Source organism: Parasteatoda tepidariorum, chromosome X2 (assembly GCF_043381705.1).
Source record: "Parasteatoda tepidariorum isolate YZ-2023 chromosome X2, CAS_Ptep_4.0, whole genome shotgun sequence".
Taxonomy (NCBI): domain Eukaryota; kingdom Metazoa; phylum Arthropoda; class Arachnida; order Araneae; family Theridiidae; genus Parasteatoda; species Parasteatoda tepidariorum.
The window spans coordinates 7,815,237-7,836,938 of NC_092215.1; the positions used below are offsets into that span (position 1 = coordinate 7,815,237).

At 30.1% G+C, this 21,702-nt stretch overlaps 1 protein-coding gene across 4 annotated transcripts in view; it reads left to right on the plus strand.

Moving 5' to 3' along the window:
* Positions 1–21,702, plus strand: part of LOC107452994 (4-hydroxyphenylpyruvate dioxygenase-like protein) — a 41,123-nt gene that overhangs the window by 8,932 nt on the left and 10,489 nt on the right. Inside the window, exons 1-3 of one of the 4 annotated variants that reach the window (XM_016069643.4) lie at positions 5,590–5,818; positions 13,479–13,543; positions 17,640–18,295. In XM_016069643.4, the coding sequence (XP_015925129.1) occupies positions 17,646–18,295 (650 nt within the window). In that variant the 5' untranslated portion in view covers positions 5,590–5,818; positions 13,479–13,543; positions 17,640–17,645. The other 3 variants (XM_016069642.3, XM_071188251.1, XM_071188250.1) reach the window with 3 other exon arrangements.

The following is a 21,702-nucleotide window of genomic DNA, read 5'->3' on the forward strand; positions in this document are numbered from 1 at the left end:
TAGATACCAGAAAAGTGAAAAATATATTTAAACTTAATTTAATGTATAGGTTATTTGAAATTATTCACAAAAATGCTTAAATGTCCCATGATGTTGCATACTACCCTATAGATATAGACATACTACTTATGCCCTATAACAGGGGTGGCGAACCTTTATACACCAACGTGCCATTTTCTCTAAAAAATTGCTTAATGAGGTCATAGACGTGCCGTCAAATAATTTTGACTTCGTGATTATTGGGAAAATGATAATACTAAATACTATCGACTAAAAGCTCTTTATTTACATTAAAAAACAAAACATTTTGCAATGTCTCAGTTATACACGTAATTCAACTTAAAGTAACATCAGTGTGACTTCTGTTGTTGCAGATTGTTGTTGTTGACCAATAACTTATATTAGGTTGTAAGATCATAGTTTAAGGAGGACTGTTGATTTTTTTGCTACTTATTTATTGCTAGCTTGTTTTTTACGGTTATTAATTGTTTTTTTAGCATTAATTTTTAATTTTTTTTATTAATAATTGTTTATTATTTTGTTTGTTTTTGAGAATTGTAATTTAATTGTTACATATGCTTCATAGTGTAATAACATTTGTGTAATAACAATTCATAGTGTAACAATAATTGTGATCGGTGGAGTGCCCAACATATTGTGTCGCGTCCCAAAAATGGCACGCGTGCCATTGGTTCGCCATCCCTGCCCTATAGATATAGACATTTTACCCTACAATGATGAAACAGACACTTTCAGTTTTTGATGTTTCTTTTTTTGTTGAATTTCTCAAGAAATACTTCGAGAACTATTTTGTAAATTTAAAAGTATCTAGTTCATGCGATTTTTCATACTTTTCAATAAAGTTTAAAGCTTTCAGAGGTTTGAGAAACCGACATTAATTTAAAAAAGAAAACAAATATTTTTAAACACACTATGCCAGAAAATCAAGCAATAAGCTTGTAGCATATATCGATTATTTTAGTTGTTATTTGCAATAACCACATAATATTTCGTTAATCTAGCTTAAATATTTACTCAGATATGAACAATTTTATAAAAAACAAATTTTTTTGTTATAACTTAAAAAATATTCAGTAAAATTAAATGAAATAAATGGAGCAATTCAAAATTAATTAAAAAAAACTATTGTTTTATAAATTTGAAAAAAAATTGTTAAAAACTGTGCAATATATGATTATTTGAAGTAATTTTTTTTTGAACTGCGCATGCGCGGAAGAAATCGTATTTGGCAACTAATGGAGAAAATCTGATTTAAATATCTTACAAATGTAAAGTGTCAAGCAATTTTCTAAGTAGTTTTGTACTTTTTAAAATAAAGCTCAAATTAATTAGGGTTTTTTCACGAATTTTATTACATAATATTGCAAATCACACTACCCTATAATGACTGAACAGCAAGAACAAAATTAAATGTAAGGAAAACCCCTTATTGTTTTGAATTTTCTTTAAAAATATGCGAAATTTACTGTAATAATGTTGCTTAAAAAAATGTTTACGTTTTTATGATATTTGAATCAAATTTTTACCATTAGTTGCCAAATACGGTTCAGAATAAAATTATGAAAAAATTATTCTAATTTTTTACAGAGCATGCGCAGTATAAAAGAACTACTTTAAGTACTCACATCTTGGGCATTTCTTTTTTTAAAAAAATTTCAAAATTTTAAAACCATAATTTTGTAATTTAATTTAAATTGCTCCAAAAATTTGTTTAATTTCACTGAATATTTTTAAAGTCATAGCAAAATACATGAGAAAAAAAATTAGTTTTTTTTTTTTAAAAATGTTCAAATCTCCATAAATATTTAAGCTAAATTTACGAAATCTTAGTTAGCAGTTCTTGCAAATAACAGCCGAAGTAATCAATACAAGTCTAAGTGAGAAATCAAGCTTACTGCTTGATTTCTGACAGAGGGTGTTCAAAAATACTTGTTTTTTGTAATTTATTGTCAGTCGCTAAAACCCTGAGAGCTTTAACCTTTGTTGAAAAGTATGCAAATTCGCAAAACTTCTAAAATTGCTTAATAGTCCTATTAGTATTTTTTAAGAAATTTAAAGAAAAAAAAAAGAATATCAAAAACCAAATGTGTCTCTTCCATTATTGTCGGGTAGTGTATACCTAAAAGAGCAAAGGTATTTATTATTAATACCTTAGCTTTTTTTATTAATTTTTAATTAAACAAATGCACAAATCTCCATAAAATAATAATCAAAATAAATCTTTTTTTTTTTCCAATTTAGGGAAATAGGTATGAATTAATTTGCATTTGATTCAAATGATCTGGCAATTCACTATTAATTTTATTCTATATCGATAAGCTTTTTAATTGTTTATAAAAATTAAAAATTTTATTGTAAGAATTTTTATCACAGTACTTAAAATTTATGTATTTATATGCTGCTATTAGTTATGACTGATTAATAAATTATACTTGGAATTAGAGTTGATTGTTTTATATTGAGCCTCGAGAATACGGCAGTAGATAAGCTATGAAATTTTTCAAATCAAAACAAATAAATCTTTCACCATTAGAATGATATGACCTTCTTTAAAGTTTACAGTATTTAAAAGGTCATATGTTTTGATGCTTAGAATTAATTTTCTTATACCTTGAAAATAAATGGAAGAATTTTACTTAAAAAGCGACTTTTTTTAAATCTTCGAGTTTTAGGATTGAAATCAATTAAAGGTACAAAATAATCCTACCAAACATAAAATATAGAATATTCTAAGAATATAGNAGAATGATAAGCTATGAAATTTTTCAAATCAAAACAAATAAATCTTTCACCATTAGAATGATATGACCTTCTTTAAAGTTTACAGTATTTAAAAGGTCATGTGTTTTGATGCTTAGAATTAATTTTCTTATACCTTGAAAAAAATGGAAGAATTTTACTTCAAAAGCGACTTTTTTTAAATCTTCGAATTTTAGGATTGAAATCAATTAAAGGTATAAAATAATCCTACCAAACATAAAATATAGAATATTCTAAGAATATAGAATATTCTAAGAATATAGAATATTCTAAGAATATGGAATATTCATAAGTACATGACTATAACAAGAATATCAAATGTTACATTAAGTTAGAATTTTCTAAACATGATTAACTACACTGTAGAAAATGTTGGATTAAATTACGGTATAAAGAACCGGCACTTTGGGTGCATCATCTATAAATCCATTTTTACCGTAAAATGTTATACTGCACTTTTTACAGTAATTTTTATTTAATTAGAGTGATTCAGAGATTTTACGGTAATTATTACGGTATATCAGATTTTTTGTTCCATAGCTTGTTCTGCCAAAAATGGATTTTACGATAAAAAGTATTGGCATCCTGAGTACCAGTACTTTTTACCGTAATTTGATTCAAAAGTTTTTACTTTTGAACTTTTCTTTACTTCTATCTATTCGAATATCTTTTTTGAAGGGTTTCAAAGCATAATAATAGCGAAAAAATTTAAATTATTGTGAAATATGAAAATTTAATTCATTCAGTTCTGATATTTAGTTTTTTTCCCTTTGAGGACTCTAGCTTTGCCATCTTGGATTTTACTACTAGATTGTTCTGGAAACAAGTTTTTTATTTGATTTTATTCAGATTTCTTTTTCGTACTTTAGAAACTTTTAATGCTACAGTATTATTTGATAGCACATCACCTTTAAAAAAAAGTGGAAAATGAAAGGGTCGCTTTATTAGTTTAGGAAAAATAGCGCTATTAGGGCTATAATATAAATAGCGCTTTAGGTAGAATAGCTTGTTAATTTTTAAAACTTTTACCGATTTTTCCTCAAAGTTATGCTATTGGAGGTTTCGAGTCACTCAACTAGGACTACAGTTTTTTCAGTTTTTAAAATTTGTAATTTCTGTTTTGTTACACTTTAAATTGACGAAAACTGATTTAGAAGATGATAAAAAATTCTTCTGACGTTAATTGCAACAAAAAAAATTAAGCAAAAAAATCTAAAAACAGACAACTGTGTACTATTTAACTAATTTTCAAAAATAGCTAATTGCAGAATTGTATTGACATAATTTTGACAGAATTTTTTTTATAGAGAATTCAAAATATCGTGTGCTATATAAGTCAAATTCAGAATGGCTGACAGCGTTGCATTTTGCATCTATCGAAACATATTGTGAAATAGATTAAATATCTGTCATCGATTTATTTGTTAAAATTGAATAAAGATGTTTAAACGCATGTTTAAGGAACTGAAAGAGAGATGATTTTCAAAACATTAAAATTTCTACTAACGTGATAATATGTTTTTATTAAATTTTATATATTTTCTTAACTTGCTTTCATTATTCTGACTTTTGTGAGGCCTGAGTCTACTGGATTCATTCGTGTAGATTAAGGTAGAAAGCAAGGTTGTGTCATATACTTTCAGAATATTCAGTTCAACGCTAAACCAAACTTATTATCGTGCAAATTAGTCGCAACTTTAAGAAATTGTTAAATTTGCTTATAATTATTAAAGTTTAGCAGAAATAGGGTTCAATTTAACGTAAACCAAACTATTGGTACTTTGAAACATATTATCGTGCAAATTAGTTGCAACTTTAAGAAATTGTTAAATTTGCTTATAATTGTTAAAATCTAGCAGAAACGGGGTTCAATTTAACAGTTTAATAAGGTTGCATCACAGGTGGACAATATTATGGTTCAACGCGATATTACAAATACATACCGATACTTCGCCTTAACATTCGATTGATTTTTCTAAGAGTGTAATAATATGATTTTCCAAAAACGCAAATTAAGAACACTTTTAGTCCAAGAGATCCTTTCTTTTTTTTGGAAAAGGAATACAAAGTTCTCTCTTCGATGAAAATTTTGCTGCCAACGTACTATAATTTTTTTCCATGTAATCCTCGGAAAGAATAGAGATTTATTTTGAATTCGGAACTATCTCTTTCTCGTGATCAATTATGTATCTGTTTTGCGTTAATTTTTATATACTTACATATTTTCTTTAAGAATAAATTTAATAGCTTATAGAAAACAAAGCATATTAAGCAAGATCACGAAAGGTTCGCAAATAATTTTCTAATCAAAGTAGTTTAATTTTCTAAAAACCGTATTTTGAAGATTCAATATAAAAAACCAGTTAAATCTTTCAGTCTTCAATTTCTCGTAAATCTATGAGTGATTCAAAACTATTCTCCAATTTGGCTGCGATTGACATTTCTTAAACTTCTCGAGAATGCTTGTGGAAGCAATTTACATATGAAAACAACCTTGCTTACCATCTATTTTTATTCTTAATATCTGCTTATCTATTTAATTGTCTGTATATAAGGATCTGCTTTTGGTTGGTTTTAAAAATTGTCTATTTTTGCGAGATTAAATGGCTCCATTGACCCTGACAAATGAATGGTATTTCTTCATCACCTGTTTTACAGTTTTAGTTGTTGCATTTTATTGCTGTTCTTGGAAAATACCCTTCAATCCGATAACATCTACCTTTTTTTTCTATCTCCGTTGCTGACAAACTAAAAGGTATGACAAGTCGATGTCGACAGATTTTCTTATCACTAATGCATAGCACGTCATTTGTGTTGGAGTGGGTCAGGGGTCCTTTTACATTATGAGGTCGTTCTGATTGAGGTTAGTCAAGGCAAGTTGTTGTTCTGAGAACCAATGAAAGTGGTAGAAACACTTCTTGTCCAGTCTTTTGCAAAGACAAGTAACAGTGATAATTTTCACACTTTAGAATAAAACTTCGACACATATTTTTCATTAGTTGAGCAGAACTTTCTTGGATTTTGGTGTTAAGAAAAGGTAAGAACAATTTTTCTTTTAATACCTAACGTACATATTTTCAATTTTTGATTGCTTTATCGTTTTTTAATTTAAATTTCACACGTTTATAATTACGAGTGCATCTGCAAATAATTCTTTTGTCCAAAACTATCTTCAAATAGTTGTAAAATTTGTAATTAATATCTAAAAAAGCAATTTTCGGCTTTAAGTTGTATTTTGAGCATTATTTAAATCAGCTATTTTATTAAAGAAAACACTGCTTTAGATACTAAAAAGCTAATTTTGAAGGTCAAAATTAGGACTTAAAGGGTTCAAACGAAGCTAAGAATGTAACAAAAATTGCTTTTATCTGCGCAATTTACGAGCAATTATTAATTCTTGCCTTATAAGATATTATTTTAACATAAAATGAGTTAATTGCTCATTAGTTAAAAAGTTTGAAAAACAATGAAAGTGGTTTAAATTGAAATAAATACGTCGTTTAATAAGATAAATGGTTTAAGAAAAGATATATTGTCCAAATTAAAGTCCAGAGAAGCCATACTGTCTAACACAGAATCTGTAAACATTGCATAAAATTGGCAATTTTCTGCATTTATGCTGAGATAATTAACTTTAAGTAGTAATGATAATTTTTCAGATTGATAAATCTCTTAGAACTTTCCTATGCAAAATTTGTTGGTAAACATAAAAAAAACTATTCTAGCCCAGAGAAGTCGTATTATTTAACACAAAATCTGTAATATTGCTTAAAATTGACAATTTTCTGCATTTATGTTGAGATAATTAACTTTTAGCAGTAATGATAATTTTTCAGCCTGATAAATTTCTTAGAACTTTCCTATGCAAAATTTGTTGGTAAACATAAAAAAAAACTATTCTAGCCCCAGAGAAGTCGTGTTATTTAACACAAAATCTATAATATTGCTTAAAATTGGCAATTTTCTGCATTTATGTTGAGACAATTAACTTTACGCAGTAATGATAATTTTTGGCCCTGATAATTTGTTTTAGAACTTTTATGCAAAGAACTTTACGAAGCAAAGAAAAATAAAAAAGTCCTTTTAGAATCCACAGTGACTTCATTTCCTCTTAAATCAAAAGTGCAAAATGAAAAATTAAGAAATTTTAATCTTAATAGGATAACCATTTTGTTTAATTATATTAAAGAAAATGGTGATTATATTAAGATAATTATAATTATTAGCACAGAGATTAATTAGCACAGGCCAGTTTAAAACACAAAGATTGCTATCTTTAACATGAACATCAGATCTTTTAAACAATAATCCGAAAATCCTATCATTCGATCATTAAACATGCAGTTCTCAAAATTAAAAATATTGCAAGAGTACTAACTTCTGATTTAATGATTGGATTTACAAGTACTAAAATGCAATGCTCACAGTTTAGGTTCCCCACTGAAGTTAAGGTAATTAATACCTAACACTAAGTGATAAGTGCTTTTTATGCTACAAAATCAGTTAAACAAAAGTATATTTCTTCTGATGAAACATGCCTTTTTATTGAAGGATTCTTTGCCTTCAAAATATGAGGAGAATATTCATTATCTAGAAAAAATGACCAGTAATTTAGTCAAGTGGTTGAAAAACGTGGACCACTTAATGTCCTGTTTACTTTTTGCATTTTTCACGGCTATTACATAATAAATGAAAGAACTAAAAACTTTTGCTCTCCCTTATAAAACTTGTTTAATAAAAATTAAATAAATAAAATAACAATAATTAGATTAATGGAAAGATAATTTTTGTTGTAGTTCTAATTATTTTTCCTTGTTTTAATATTTTAAAGCTATAAGCTATAAATATTTTTCATCGTACAAAATATAAATAATTAATTTCAAATGTCCAAACCTACAATTTAAAACAATGCAATAAAAATATTTTAAATTACGAAACAAAATTTCGTATAAAAATGATATGCTGTTTTTAATTTTTATTTCTCGGCAATTATTTCACTAATTTATTGTACATTCACAAACTAACACGATGAAAACATTTACAGCTTGTAAATTAAAAATGGTTCAAACACTGTAAAGTTGAATAATACATAATTATTGAACGCAATTATTTGCAGGAAATTATATTTGTGTTAACGAGGCTTATAATTGAGAGAGAAATACTTTTGATTGAAATTAGTAGTCATATGTAAAGCAAAATTCTCAAAAAGTAAAAATAACTTCAAGGTGATCTAGGCTTTTAATTGAGGCAAAGTTTTCAGATTTTGACAACTTCCCTTAGTTTGGGACTTAATAATTATAATCAATCGAGGGAAAAATATTAAGGGAAAATACGTTAATGTGTTTAATTGTGTTACGTAAAAATATAATTACATTAATTATTAAGCACATTTTAACCCATTAATAGCAGATTTCTAGTAAAGCGGTGATGGGAAAAACGCCTTTAAGAAATTATTTGGAGAGCTCAAAAAAAGTGAGCACCTTGAATAACTTTTCATCTAATGATCGAGTTTTCACTAATTTTCAATCCTAATGGTTCGACAGCTCAATCTTGCGTATGCTAATTAACAAGAGCAGACGATATTTTAAGTTGCGAAATTAGATACCAAAACTTACTTTCTCAGATTAAATATGCATTTTTTCCCAAGAATTAGGCTTTTGTATATTCAAAATAGGAAGGGGGTTGCATGGGGTTTGGAAAGGTTATAGAGAGGGGGATCCCAGTAGTTCAAAATTTCGATCCCTATAACTAGGGAACTTGGAAAAATTTTTGCACGCAATTATAAAATTTGTCTATCTAAAAATAATTCCGAGAAAAAATTTTTAAATAGTCATTTATAATTTTTATATTTCATTTAATAGTAGTCAAAAAATTTTGAATTGTAATATATTTGAATTGTGAAAAAAATTATCATTGTGATGTCAACAATCATGCTCATACTCTTTTACATGAGATTTGAACACACTCATAGATATATATAAACTGTATTTTAATTATTGTAGTCACATTGTAAAAATTACAGATCAAACTATGGTAAAATGTACCGGGACTCAGGTGCCAGTACTTTCTTTAGCAAAATCCATTTTTACCGTAAGAGTTTACGGAACAGGAAATCTCATATACAGTAATTTTTACAGTAATATTTACTTTAAAACCACTTAATCATTGTATTTAATTAAGTATCACTGTAAAAATTGCAGAATAAAAGTTTTATCATATTTCATGGTAAAATGTTTTTTACGGATGCTGCACTTATGGGGGCAGTACATTTTACCGTAATTTGATCCGGAATTTTGCACAGTACAATTCCTACAGAAACTTGAAATTACTTAACTTTTGGAGAAAATGCATTTCAATCAGTCGCATTAACTGGACATCCTGTTTGTGGGACATCTTCCAATTTTTTTTCAATTTGCACTTTTCCTGATATAGAGTTCCAGTGTTTTGCCTTGGTGCGCTGAAAACTCTTCATCCATGCACTCCTACAGTACCTTTTTTAATCTTCCACTTATTCAAATGAAGAAGGGTATATTTTGAGCAATGTATGGAAATAAAACTGGAAAACGGAAATAGAGCTCAAAGCACACGTGAATAAAGCACTCAGAATGAATGTATGTTTTGTAGCTTTATTTTTATCTTCTTCTTTCTGCGAAGGAATGAGTGAAATTTCATTGATTCTCACAAATTCAATCATTATCAGAAGATGTCATACCCATCTCAATCTATTTTATCTCGAACTATTTCAATTGATTTAATGATATCCACACTCCTTCGAGATTTTATACTATTCAAAGTTACATATAATTTTGTTAGAAGCTATCTAAAAAAGCGGTAAAGATAGTTGAAAAGAACTTTCTTCCTTACAACCACAAAGCTTTTTGAAAAAAACACTTTTAAACATACAAAAATTTTAATCAACAATGCGCTAAAAAAAGAAACACCAGGAATAACTTTTGATCTAGTGAACGGATTTTCACATTCTAGGACTCAATCTTAATGGTTCGAGGATGTGACCTCAAATATGTTAATTAGATAGGGCAGGCGATGTTTTAAGTTATGAAATCAAACACAAAAACCTACTTTATCTGGAAAAAAACATATCCTTCTTTCAGATTTCTCCACCCCAAGAAATGAGGGGGAGGGGAGGTCAGGAGAGTGGTCAAAATTTTGGATCCCTAAATGTTAATTTTACTTTTAGCGTAATTCAGCATATCTCGAGAACTTTCAAAGCGAATGGAAAACTGTTCAAAGACTGTTATATATATAAAAAAAAATTGCGACTCTGATAGCGTTCTTGAGCTTTCGCCTTCCAATGAGGTGAACCGGGGTTCGATCGCGGCAATGACTGGTNTTAGAAGCTATCTAAAAAAGCGGTAAAGATAGTTGAAAAGAACTTTCTTCCTTACAACCACAAAGCTTTTTGAAAAAAACACTTTTAAACATACAAAAATTTTAATCAACAATGCGCTAAAAAAAGAAACACCAGGAATAACTTTTGATCTAGTGAACGGATTTTCACATTCTAGGACTCAATCTTAATGGTTCGAGGATGTGACCTCAAATATGTTAATTAGATAGGGCAGGCGATGTTTTAAGTTATGAAATCAAACACAAAAACCTACTTTATCTGGAAAAAAACATATCCTTCCTTCGGATTTCTCCACCCCAAGAAATGAGGGGGGGGGGTGGCAGCAATCTGAGATGCATGGTCCTAACAGTTTGGCCAGGATAGTGGTCAAAATTTTGGATGCCTAAATGTTAATTTTACTTTTAGCGTAATTCAACATATCTAGAGAACTTTCAAAGCGAATGGAAAACTGTTCAACGACTGTTATATAAAAAATTAAAAAAATTGCCACTCTAAAAAAGCGTTCGCCTTCCAACGAGGTGAACCGGGGTTCGATCCCGGCAACGACTGGTTGATCTGAATTCCGCACCCGACTTGCACCGATCACAGTGGTGACGTGAAATATCCGCAGTGGTAGGCGGATCGTGGGTTAGAGTCTCCTTGCCGTCAGACCAATCATGGGAGGTTCTCGTAGTCTTCCTCTCCATGTAACGCAAATGCGGGTTAGCTCCATCAAAAAAACCTGCACGAAAGCAAATTTCCCCCAATATTTGATCCAGGATTTCCCTTGTCTTCTGAATTGAGTTGAAAATTACAAGGCTACGGAGTTGAACATTAGTAGTCGTAAACACTAAGAATTGGGTCGGCTGTTCGACGACGGTTATAAAATAAAAATTGCGACTCCCTCTTGTATTTTGGGAATCAGGAATCATAATTCATTGAAAAAAAATATGTTTATTTAGAGAAAGTATGTTTTTGTGTGATTTCGCAACTTAAAATATCGTTTACATTAACTAATTACTATATTTAAGGTAGCTCTTTTGAACCATTGAGTCCTAGTACTGAAAATCTGATCTTTTGATAAATAGATTTTCAGCGTGTTTCATTTACTTTTTCGCAAACTGCTCAACTCTTTTATACTTAACTGAAAAAAGTTAATTTTTATTAAATGCTTTGATAATTCTATTTTCAGTTATTGTAAAATATGTTGATTTTTCGAATCGTTGCTTACAAACCAATTTCTTTTGTTCTTATCAAAACTCATTCATATTTGCGAATTCTCAATCACACACTTGTGTCCTTAAATTAAGGAAAATCATAATTATGCGGAAACTTTAAAGTAAAAATTTCATGTGTAGAATTATTAACACAACTTCAGGAATGATATACAAATTACAGGGAGTCAATTAATTACGCTGGTAATACCTCACAATGATGAGAATGTAAGTGAGGTTTCTATACGGAATGGCGGCAGAAAAGTAAAATTGCTTAGAAGCGTTCTGTAAGCCGTTCAATGCCATAACCGAATAGTTATAACTAAAAGCGTGTGGATAATTTTTTATGTGGTAGAACTTTTGACCACCTGAAATTGTATTCAGATGGAGTACAAGGAGCATGAATTTGCCCAATGTCTAGGGTTTGGATTCCAAGATGATGGAAATGTCAGTGAACTTTACAGTGCCGATCACCCCCACTCCTTGAAATACAAAGCCGAATAAAGATTGGCATTTGACAATAACTGCCAAAAAAGGTATACAGAGCTCAGCATCTGACCTGTCACGTCAGCTCTCTTCAGCTACTAGTACCACAATTTCAAGGCAAACCGTGTATAGATGCTTGGGAAATATTGGTTTATATGCTTGCAGACCTGTCAGATGGGTTCTACTCTCGCCACCTCATTGTCGTCAGCTATAAGCCTGGAGTAGAGAAAGTGAACATCCTCACAGTGGGTTTGTGTGATGTTTTCCAACAAGTCCAGGTTCAATTAGCAGTCTGATTCACATCGGCCTTTCATGTGACTAGTGCCAGGTATCCATTACCACCAAGACAACATCAATGATCGACACCGTTAAGGTGGTGCAGTATTGATCGTTTTTGTTGGAATCATAATGGACTCCACAGCAGATCTGCATGTTCAGACACGAACCACGAGTGGTCAAATTTAGTATGTTTAGGGACGCAAAATTTGTGCATATTTTGCAAAATTTGTCCAAGACAACGCCCATCATCACCGAACAAAAATCGCATGCTGGTGAGAATTGAACAACGAATGCCTTCAGTTTAAGTATGTCTCTGCATTCTCACCTGGCTTGAATCTCATTGCGCATGAGTAGGACATGCTTAGTCGACGAGTTGCAGTCAGTCAAACACCTCGCACAAGTGTAACGGAACTTCGGAGAGCATTACTTGCTGAGTTGAGTCCTCTTCTCTTAAATCGAGAGCTCGATGGAGGCCGGGTTAGCCTGATTGGTAGGGCACTGAGCCGATGTCCAAGAGTTCGTGGGTTTGATCGACGTCTGCCAAAGACTTTCCGTGTAGTAAATGGTGACTGATGCACGCTAAATCTGTGAAGTCGCGAAGTCCTCCATGTCCCCATAACAAATCAATACCTCTGGGGGACTGATCCAGGAGTTTCCTTGTCTTCTTGATTGGTTCAAAATTACAAGTCCACAGAATTGAACATTATTAGTCATAAACCCAAAACTGAGTCGGCTGTTCAACGACGGATAAAATAAAATAAATCAGCTCAATAGTTTGATACTCAGCATGCTTAGGCGTTGTACGGTCTGTATTTTCTAGCACGGGAGATATACAGTGTATTAACCATAATACTAACCATGTAATATTAAGTTCTTGTAAAAGAGATATTTTTTACAATTGCTCCAGGGAGCAAAAATCATAGCTTTAAAATGGTATCATGCATACACCATCTTTTTAAATCTTCTTCTTTTGTTTAATAAATAGGCTTTTATGAATAAGCAACATTTGTTTTGTTTCTGAGCTTTTATCTCTCGGAGCTGGCATTATCCATAAATTACGGACATTTGCTGGTATTATTCGACAGAATGTAGATTGAATAAATATGGCTGATGAATAAAGAGTATTTTCACACTAAAGAAAGAAATAGCTAATTTAAATAAACAACAGCTTATTGCTAGATTGTTCAGGAAACAAACACGAGGAAGTATGGGACACAATGTGAAAAATCTGTGTCAAATTTCACCACCTCCATTTTTTTAAATAAATTTTCCTTATCAAATAAATTTTATTGACTTTAATATTTATAACTTAAATGTAATACATACTTAAATACAAATGAATAAATACTCAAACAAATCGTTAACAACAGGTGTAAACTAGAAAAGTGGAACACTTGAACAGTACAATTTTGAAAAGCTACTATTTAAATTCCAGGTAGGATTTGTTTTCATTACTTTTATATGAATTATATTTCTCTTAAAGTGCGAATGATTTAGATAAGTATTCAAATAATTCTTTTAAGATATACCAGTGGAGTTTTCATATTATATATCGAAGTAAGTAAGGTTTTAGTTTTCAATAACCTTCAAGTACTTTGATAAAGGTGAGTTAAATAATGCCTTAATTGTATTTTGTGTCACTGTCTTTAAGGATTTCAAATTTGTGATTATTTTAATGCAATTAAATGATATTTAGAATGGATATATTTTATGTATTTTGGAATGCAACAATATTAAAACGGGTGTATTATGTTCCTTTTTAAAGAAAATCCTTCGAAATCTTAAAGCTACTATACGATAGAAGAAATTATATATCATAAATAAATATTCAGAATTGAAAAAATTTTTATTTGAGAAATAATAGAATGTTGAAAAAATGATTGTGATAACATATTTTTGCTCATAATAAAGTTTTAGACGAAGTTTTTCATTTCTTCGGGTGAATCTGCAGTTTAATCAAACTTTTAAGAACATTTATATTTCTTAGTATATTATTTTTAATAACTGCAATTTAAATCAAAAGAGATAGCAATTTTCTAAATTTTATTTATCAATAAAAATGAGCTGTTTTTTAGAGTTCAAAGGCTAATTTTATAAAACACTTGATAAATGTATAATCCTATAAAAATGTGGTATTTTTAAAATTCAATTTCTCAGAAACTGTTCCAACTATTTTCACTCTAATTTTGCAAAATTACATTCTTGAAAATTATGTAAAAATTACAATGAAAATTTTTTTGACTATTTTTAAATAAAGAATAAAAAAATATTTACTAAAAGTCAGTTGTTGCATGGAGTACACGAGACATTATCCTTGAATAAACAAATTTTAAAACTGTGTGCAAAAGTTTTAAAGTCGCTTGCAAAGTTCTCGATATGTGACGAAATACGTGAATAGTAAAATTAGTATTAAGGGGTCCAAATTTTCCTGACCGAACTATTGGGACAATATTTCTCAGATTGCTGTTACCCCCTATATTTTGGGGGTCAAAAATCAAAATACGACGAAGAAAAGGTATGTTTATTCGGAAAATGCGCGTTTTTGTGTTTGATTTCGTAATTTAAAATATCGTCTGCACTAATTAATTATCATATTTGAGTTCAGCCCCTAAAACTATGAAGATTGAGCCCTAGAACGTGATCAAAATTTATTCAGGGTGGTTCTTTTTTTTGCGCTCTGCACANCGAAGTTTTTCATTTCTTCGGGTGAATCTGCAGTTTAATCAAACTTTTAAGAACATTTATATTTCTTAGTATATTATTTTTAATAACTGCAATTTAAATCAAAAGAGATAGCAATTTTCTAAATTTTATTTATCAATAAAAATGAGCTGTTTTTTAGAGTTCAAAGGCTAATTTTATAAAACACTTGATAAATGTATAATCCTATAAAAATGTGGTATTTTTAAAATTCAATTTCTCAGAAACTGTTCCAACTATTTTCACTCTAATTTTGCAAAATTACATTCTTGAAAATTATGTAAAAATTACAATGAAAATTTTTTTGACTATTTTTAAATAAAGAATAAAAAAATATTTACTAAAAGTCAGTTGTTGCATGGAGTACACGAGACATTATCCTTGAATAAACAAATTTTAAAACTGTGTGCAAAAGTTTTAAAGTCGCTTGCAAAGTTCTCGATATGTGACGAAATACGTGAATAGTAAAATTAGTATTAAGGGGTCCAAATTTTCCTGACCGAACTATTGGGACAATATTTCTCAGATTGCTGTTACCCCCTATATTTTAGGGGCCAAAAATCAAAATACGTCGTAGAAAAGGTATGTTTATTCGGAAAATGCGCGTTCTTGTGTTTGATTTCGTAATTTAAAATATCGTCTGCACTAATTAATTATTATATTTGAGTTCAGCCCCTAAAACTATGAAGATTGAGTCCTAGAAAGTGATCAAAATTTATTCAGGGTGGTTCTTTTTTTTTGCGCTCTGTACATTGATAATTTCTTTTTTTATTGCACAGAGAGAAAAAAAAACTTATTAAACAGAATAACTTTTAATTTAATCATCAAATTTTCTCGAACTAAAAGCTCACGATTCAAAGAGATGACCTTAAATATGTTAATTAATTGGTGATGATAATATTTTAAGTTAAGAAATTGGACACAAAAATGTACTTTCGCTGAATAAATATGTTTTGAAGGATTTAGATTCCTGACCCTAAAAATAGGAAAGCGTAATCCAAAACCTGGAAAATAAGGTTTTAATAGTTTAGGAAAGAGGGTCAGAACTAGGAAGAGTTTCAAAAAATATTTACACGTAATTATAAAAGTTGTTTATTCAAACATAATTCATGTGAAAAATTATTTTTTAAACTAACTATCATTTTTTATTAATTATATGACTAATGGCCTAAACATTTTGAAATGTAATGTCGACAAATTCATACACCAGTTTATTTACGCAATTCAAAAANAAAATAAAAAAAAAAAAAAAAAAAAGGCAAAATCTGAAATTTTAAGGGTCAAATTGTTTGAATAGAATATACGCCCCAGGCTGTAAACCTGCCTAAACAGTTAGAATCCTATTTTACAGATTGCAGCTACCTACCTTATTTTGAGTGCCCAAATCCATTAGAAAAAAATTTATGTTTATTTAGAGTTGATTTCATATCTTATAGATTCATTTATAAGCATACTTCCCAAGCAATCGAGTCCAAGTGTTTGAAGGACCAACCATTAGAACAAAAGTTATAGATGTGTTCGCTTTTCTGTAGTATACAGTAGCTTTTTTAGGTTATTTTTGAGAAATTTTATATTTTTGTCTTCAAAACATTAAAGAGAGAGAGAGAGAAAATCTCAAATGTACTCACGCTTTTATGATCATATTTTAAAATGTGTTTCTAAATTTTTTCTGAACTTAGTTGTTGTAGTTCATTTATGTCGCACTAGAGCTGCACAATGGGCTATTGGCGACGGTTTGGCAAACATCCCTGAGGATGATCCGAAGACATTCCATCACAATTTTGATTCTCTGCAGAGGGGATGGCACCCCCGCTTTGGTAGCCCAATGACCAGCACTCGAAGTCGAGCACTTTACGGTAGCACAGTTTAACGAGGATCAATACCGCACACCCTCGGTCCCTACGCAGACTGATCCAAGTGGTCACCCACCCGCACACTGACCGCATCCAGTGATGCTTGACTTCGGTGATCTGCTGGGAACCGTGTCTTAACGATCAGTCCACGGCGGGACTTCTGAACTTAGAATATATTAAAAAGAATAACATGAAAAGCAAAAATACTTTATTACACTTTATTTCCTTCAAAAAAAATTTTCTTAACGCGAGAAAAAACACAATGCTTTGAGAAAGGGTTTTTCTTAATAACAATACTTCGGAATAATTTTTTTTTCTCTTGATGAAAAAAAAGAAACTCTTTATTAATTCACTTTTGGAGAAAAAAATTAAATCTTAACACTAAATTTGTAAGGGTTAAATAAATTGAAATCATAAATTTAATCTAATTAATATTATTGTAATTATAGTTATTATTATAAATCGTGAATGCAAAGTTTTTCCCTATTTTAATACCTAGAGGACAGCAGTCCTCAATCAAACCAGTGCCAGAGATTCTGAAGGACTTTACGTAATGTTTCAAGATTTACACTAGATTTTTAATTTCACAGATTTTACATGTTACAAATACATATGCTAATTTCCCTAGAATAAAAACTAAAGCACACAGATTTTGGAGCGCGATTTGAGCTCCGCCAATGCTAGAAAATAATCTGAATACACGATGTGAAACTCAATAAAAATATTCTTTCCTTCCAACTGTTGTCAACGTGGCTAAACATTCGACCATGACTGCTAACATTATGTATATATATTACTAATTTATGATGACATAGATTAATATTTGCATTTTAGAATGGATATTTCATATGCTATTTACATGATTAGTTCTTGAACAAAATACATTGCGTTGTACAAATGTTGTATAAACTAATAATACTAACCAGTTTTGAATTAAGTCTAAGAAAGTGTTTTATAATATTTTTATTTTATTTTCAGAGAATAATGTCAACAGAAGAACCTGTTGTAAATCATGTTGAGTTGTGCGTTGAAGATATAAACTATACTATATCTATTTTGAAAAAATTTGGATTTAGAGTATTTGCAAAACGGGAAACCGTCAAATGTAAGCAGGTTGCACTAAGACTGGGTAAAGGCATCATATTCATTGTCAATAAACGAGTGTATCACGGAAAAATAGTAGGGAGTGAATGTGATTCATCTAACAGTTTTCCAGTTTTCGTTTGCTGCGGGGATAGCAAACGGCACACTATTGATTCAGTTTTTAATGTGTCGTTTAATGTCAGAAATGTGTATAATTTGACTAAAAAGATTGCGTCGGAAATAGGATCAGTGATTCTAAAACCAAGAACAGTTACTGATGAATACGGATCTGTTACATTCTCATGTGTTCGGTCATGTGTAGGGAATGTGATTCACACTTTAGTAAACAAAACGGACTATAAGGGTCCGTTTCTGCCTGGATTTAAAATTGTAGAAGATGAAGAATTTTCTTGTGACGATTCGGGATTACAACTCGAAGAAATCATGACGCATGTGGATCATGTAACCATTGCCGTGACTAAAGGAGATTCTGAAAGAGTTCTAAAATTTTATGAAACCTGTTTTGGAATGAAAAAATTCAACATCAGCCGGTAAGTTTTTTTTACGTGTACATTCTAGTTTATTAGGTTAGACAATTTTTCTTTATTTTAATACACTATTTGGAAGAAAGTGACGGGACACGACACTATAACGACATAAACCTATATTTATTAAAATTAATAGGAGGTAGGGCCTCCTTTGGCTGCGATCACAGCTGCAACCCTTCTGGGCATGCTTTCCACTAAATTGGCCTTAGTGGCAAGAGGAATTTCCTTTTAAATGTTTAACAGGAAGTTCCATGCTTGCTTTTGCCCTCAACCGACGGTCCAATTCGTCCCAGAGATGTTCAATTGGGTTAAGATCAGGGCTCTGCGCCAGCCACTCCATGTGTTTAACGTTGTTGCTCACATACCAATCAAGAGTCCTCCTTGCAACATGGCATCTTGCGTTGTCGTCTTGATACAAGCAATCATCCATACCGTACATTGCTCACAAGGTAGGAAGGACATGATTGTCGAGAGTATCACAATATTCATCGGCATTCATCATACCATCAACCTTCACCAGTGGGCCAGTCCCATACCAGGAGAAATAGGCCCATACCATCAATCCTCCTCTCCCAAACTTTACAGTTGTCGCGTCACTTTCTTCCAGATAGTGTATATAGGTAATGTTAATGCATGGAATTTTGAGCAACACTTGAAACAGCATCAAAAAGTTTATTTAGATGTGAATTAAAAGCTCTTTTACTCAGAGGTGAAGGTATATTCATTGTAGCACACAGTTTTTATGCTGCGTCGTGTCCTCTTCCAATTTGTCTAAAACCATACACAAATCTGGAATTAATTTCGTGTTGTTTTCTTTACTAGAAGAGGCAAATCCTTTAACGAAATCACATGTTTCACATTTTATAGAAAAGTGTGAATTAAGTTCATATCTGCTATCTTCAACTAAACTAATGGCAGTTGAAAAACAAGTGGGACAACAGAACACTGAAAAAACAATCTTGATTATATCCATATCAATAATTCTATTTATAGTAACCGATTCAGAATCGGTAATATTGCTTTTTTGCGGGTTCAGTTTACTAGCACTCACAGTTGGAGTAACTATATCCAAGGAAACATCGGTTTTTTTCTCATGAATCTGCTTCCATAAAACTTTCGTTTATGTTTCAGTGAAGAATTTCTAGGCATTTCAACGCCAGAAGTAATAAACGTAACAATTAAAAAATAGTCAACTTAATAGAAAAATAGTCAACTTAATAGAAAAATAGTCAACTTAATAGAAAAATAGTCAACTAAATAGAAAAATAGTCAACTTAATAGAAAAATAGCCAACTTAATAGAAAAATAGAACAGAAACAGTAAACGTAACAAATTAGCAAAAATATTATAACGAAAATTCAACAAAAATGGGATATTTCCGTATCCTGATCTTTTACTACTACAATCGCAGAGATGCCAAATAGATTTTAAACTTGCATTTTTTTTTAAAAAACGCGTAGATTTTTGTCCGGGGGAAGATACGAACTATGCATTTCGAGTTGGTCCCTTTCTGTGATGTTATTTTTAAGTTTCTCGCGGGCCGCTCCCCGGAAATTGCTAAGACTAGGCGATTATCCTACCGCAGATCAGGATACGGAAATCTCTCCACAAAAATAACGACAATATAAAGCAAAGAAATAAGAGCGCAATCAAATTCAAAAGTAAACAACCTAGTATAGAATGTTTACAGCTAGTGATGTCAAATTTATTCGAATATGATATTGTACAAATAAAGAAATGTGGTTGACAGATTTTTTTTTAATATTTTGTAAACTTATTTTATGTTTTAAGTTGAAATTCGAAAACGAAACTAGCGAAAAAGGCTTACTTCCGGTTCATAACTTACATCATAACTTCTGATCTATTTCGCGTAGAAACAAAGCTCAAACGGTTTTGGAAAGAGAAAAGTTCAGAGTTTTATTTTATATAAAAAACATAAAAATGAAATTTTACTCAAAATTGGCTAAAAAAAAGTAGTCGGGTACTTTAAATAGTTTTAAATACTGGTAGATTTTTCAATCTAATATTGTAAAATACCCGGAAAAGTCTGTCTCTCATATTAGCCATTAAGTTTACGATTTGGAATAATTCTTTTAAAAATTAATTTCAGATTTGTAAGAGTTTAAGGAGAGTTGGTATGCTTTAACTAATAATGTATATTACTTTTTTTTCTTTTTTTAAATAATGTTTTAAAATTTTTACGGAAGTTTCCTTATGTTCCCAGAAAAAGAAGTATGGTAAAAACTACAAGAATATGGTTTTATAATGCGAGATAAAATTTTGTAAATGTGGTAAAATTTAATAGTTTTAACTTGATATACCCTCGAGCCCAGCCTAAAAAACATTTATTCGATAAAATTTACTTTTTAGTTTTGTATTTTTTAATAAGTGTGCAGTATTAAGAACTATAATTTTAAAAACCACTATTTACGGAAAATCGCTACCAAATGAGCGGAAAAAATACAAAATGAATGGTTTAAATACAATATACAATGTCAATTTAATTACTTAAATTATGGCTTTTTTTTTTTACCAAAAATGTCATCACCATGCGGTACAGTAATTTTACCAGAATTTTTTTCCTCTTTGTGGAGTTCATATTTTGTTAATGTATTTAATGATATTATTTATTTTATCTATTTCAACATGGTGCAATATTAAAATAGCACATTAGCGTATAAGTTGTAGAATTTCAAAGCACAAAATACTTAAATGAATTTACAACAGCAATCTGAAGGAGTTATAAATGACAAAATTACGTAATTTTCAATAATGGTATGTTTTTACTTTAAATAACAGTTTAATTCAATTTGATATATTATATATAGAGCTGGGCATTGAGGTGATGGTTATATTTTAATGATGAAAATGGATAATAATATTTTTCTCAATTTATTTTTTTAGCAATTAAGTTTGAAAAACACAATGCTGTTAATACTGTTCCTGTACAAATTCTTACCATGTCGTTTAATGGTAAAGCCCTAAAAATAAGGCTATGTACTTGACCGTGGTTGGAGATGTGTACAAATTGCTTAAAATAATTGCGTATTCAATTAAATTTATGGAGAGTAGAATGCTACAATGCTATTCCTCGGATAGCAGGACATAATACAGAAATAAATAAACATGAAATATGAAAAAAGCCCAAAAACGATATTTATGCCATGGATATTTGGAATTGCATAGTATCTTTTTTTTACCAAGGGTAAAATAATTCAATAATATCACAATCTTTTTAAAAGTCAAAAATTCTCTTTATTTTTTTTTATTTTTTAAAAAAAAAAAATTATTTTTTCTTTCGAACAAAGAATTATCTTTTATGAAATTGTATTTGTACAGAAATCACTATTACAATTTTTCAAAATAATTCAAGTTTATAAATCTTAATTTCTGAGTATACAAATTTTATT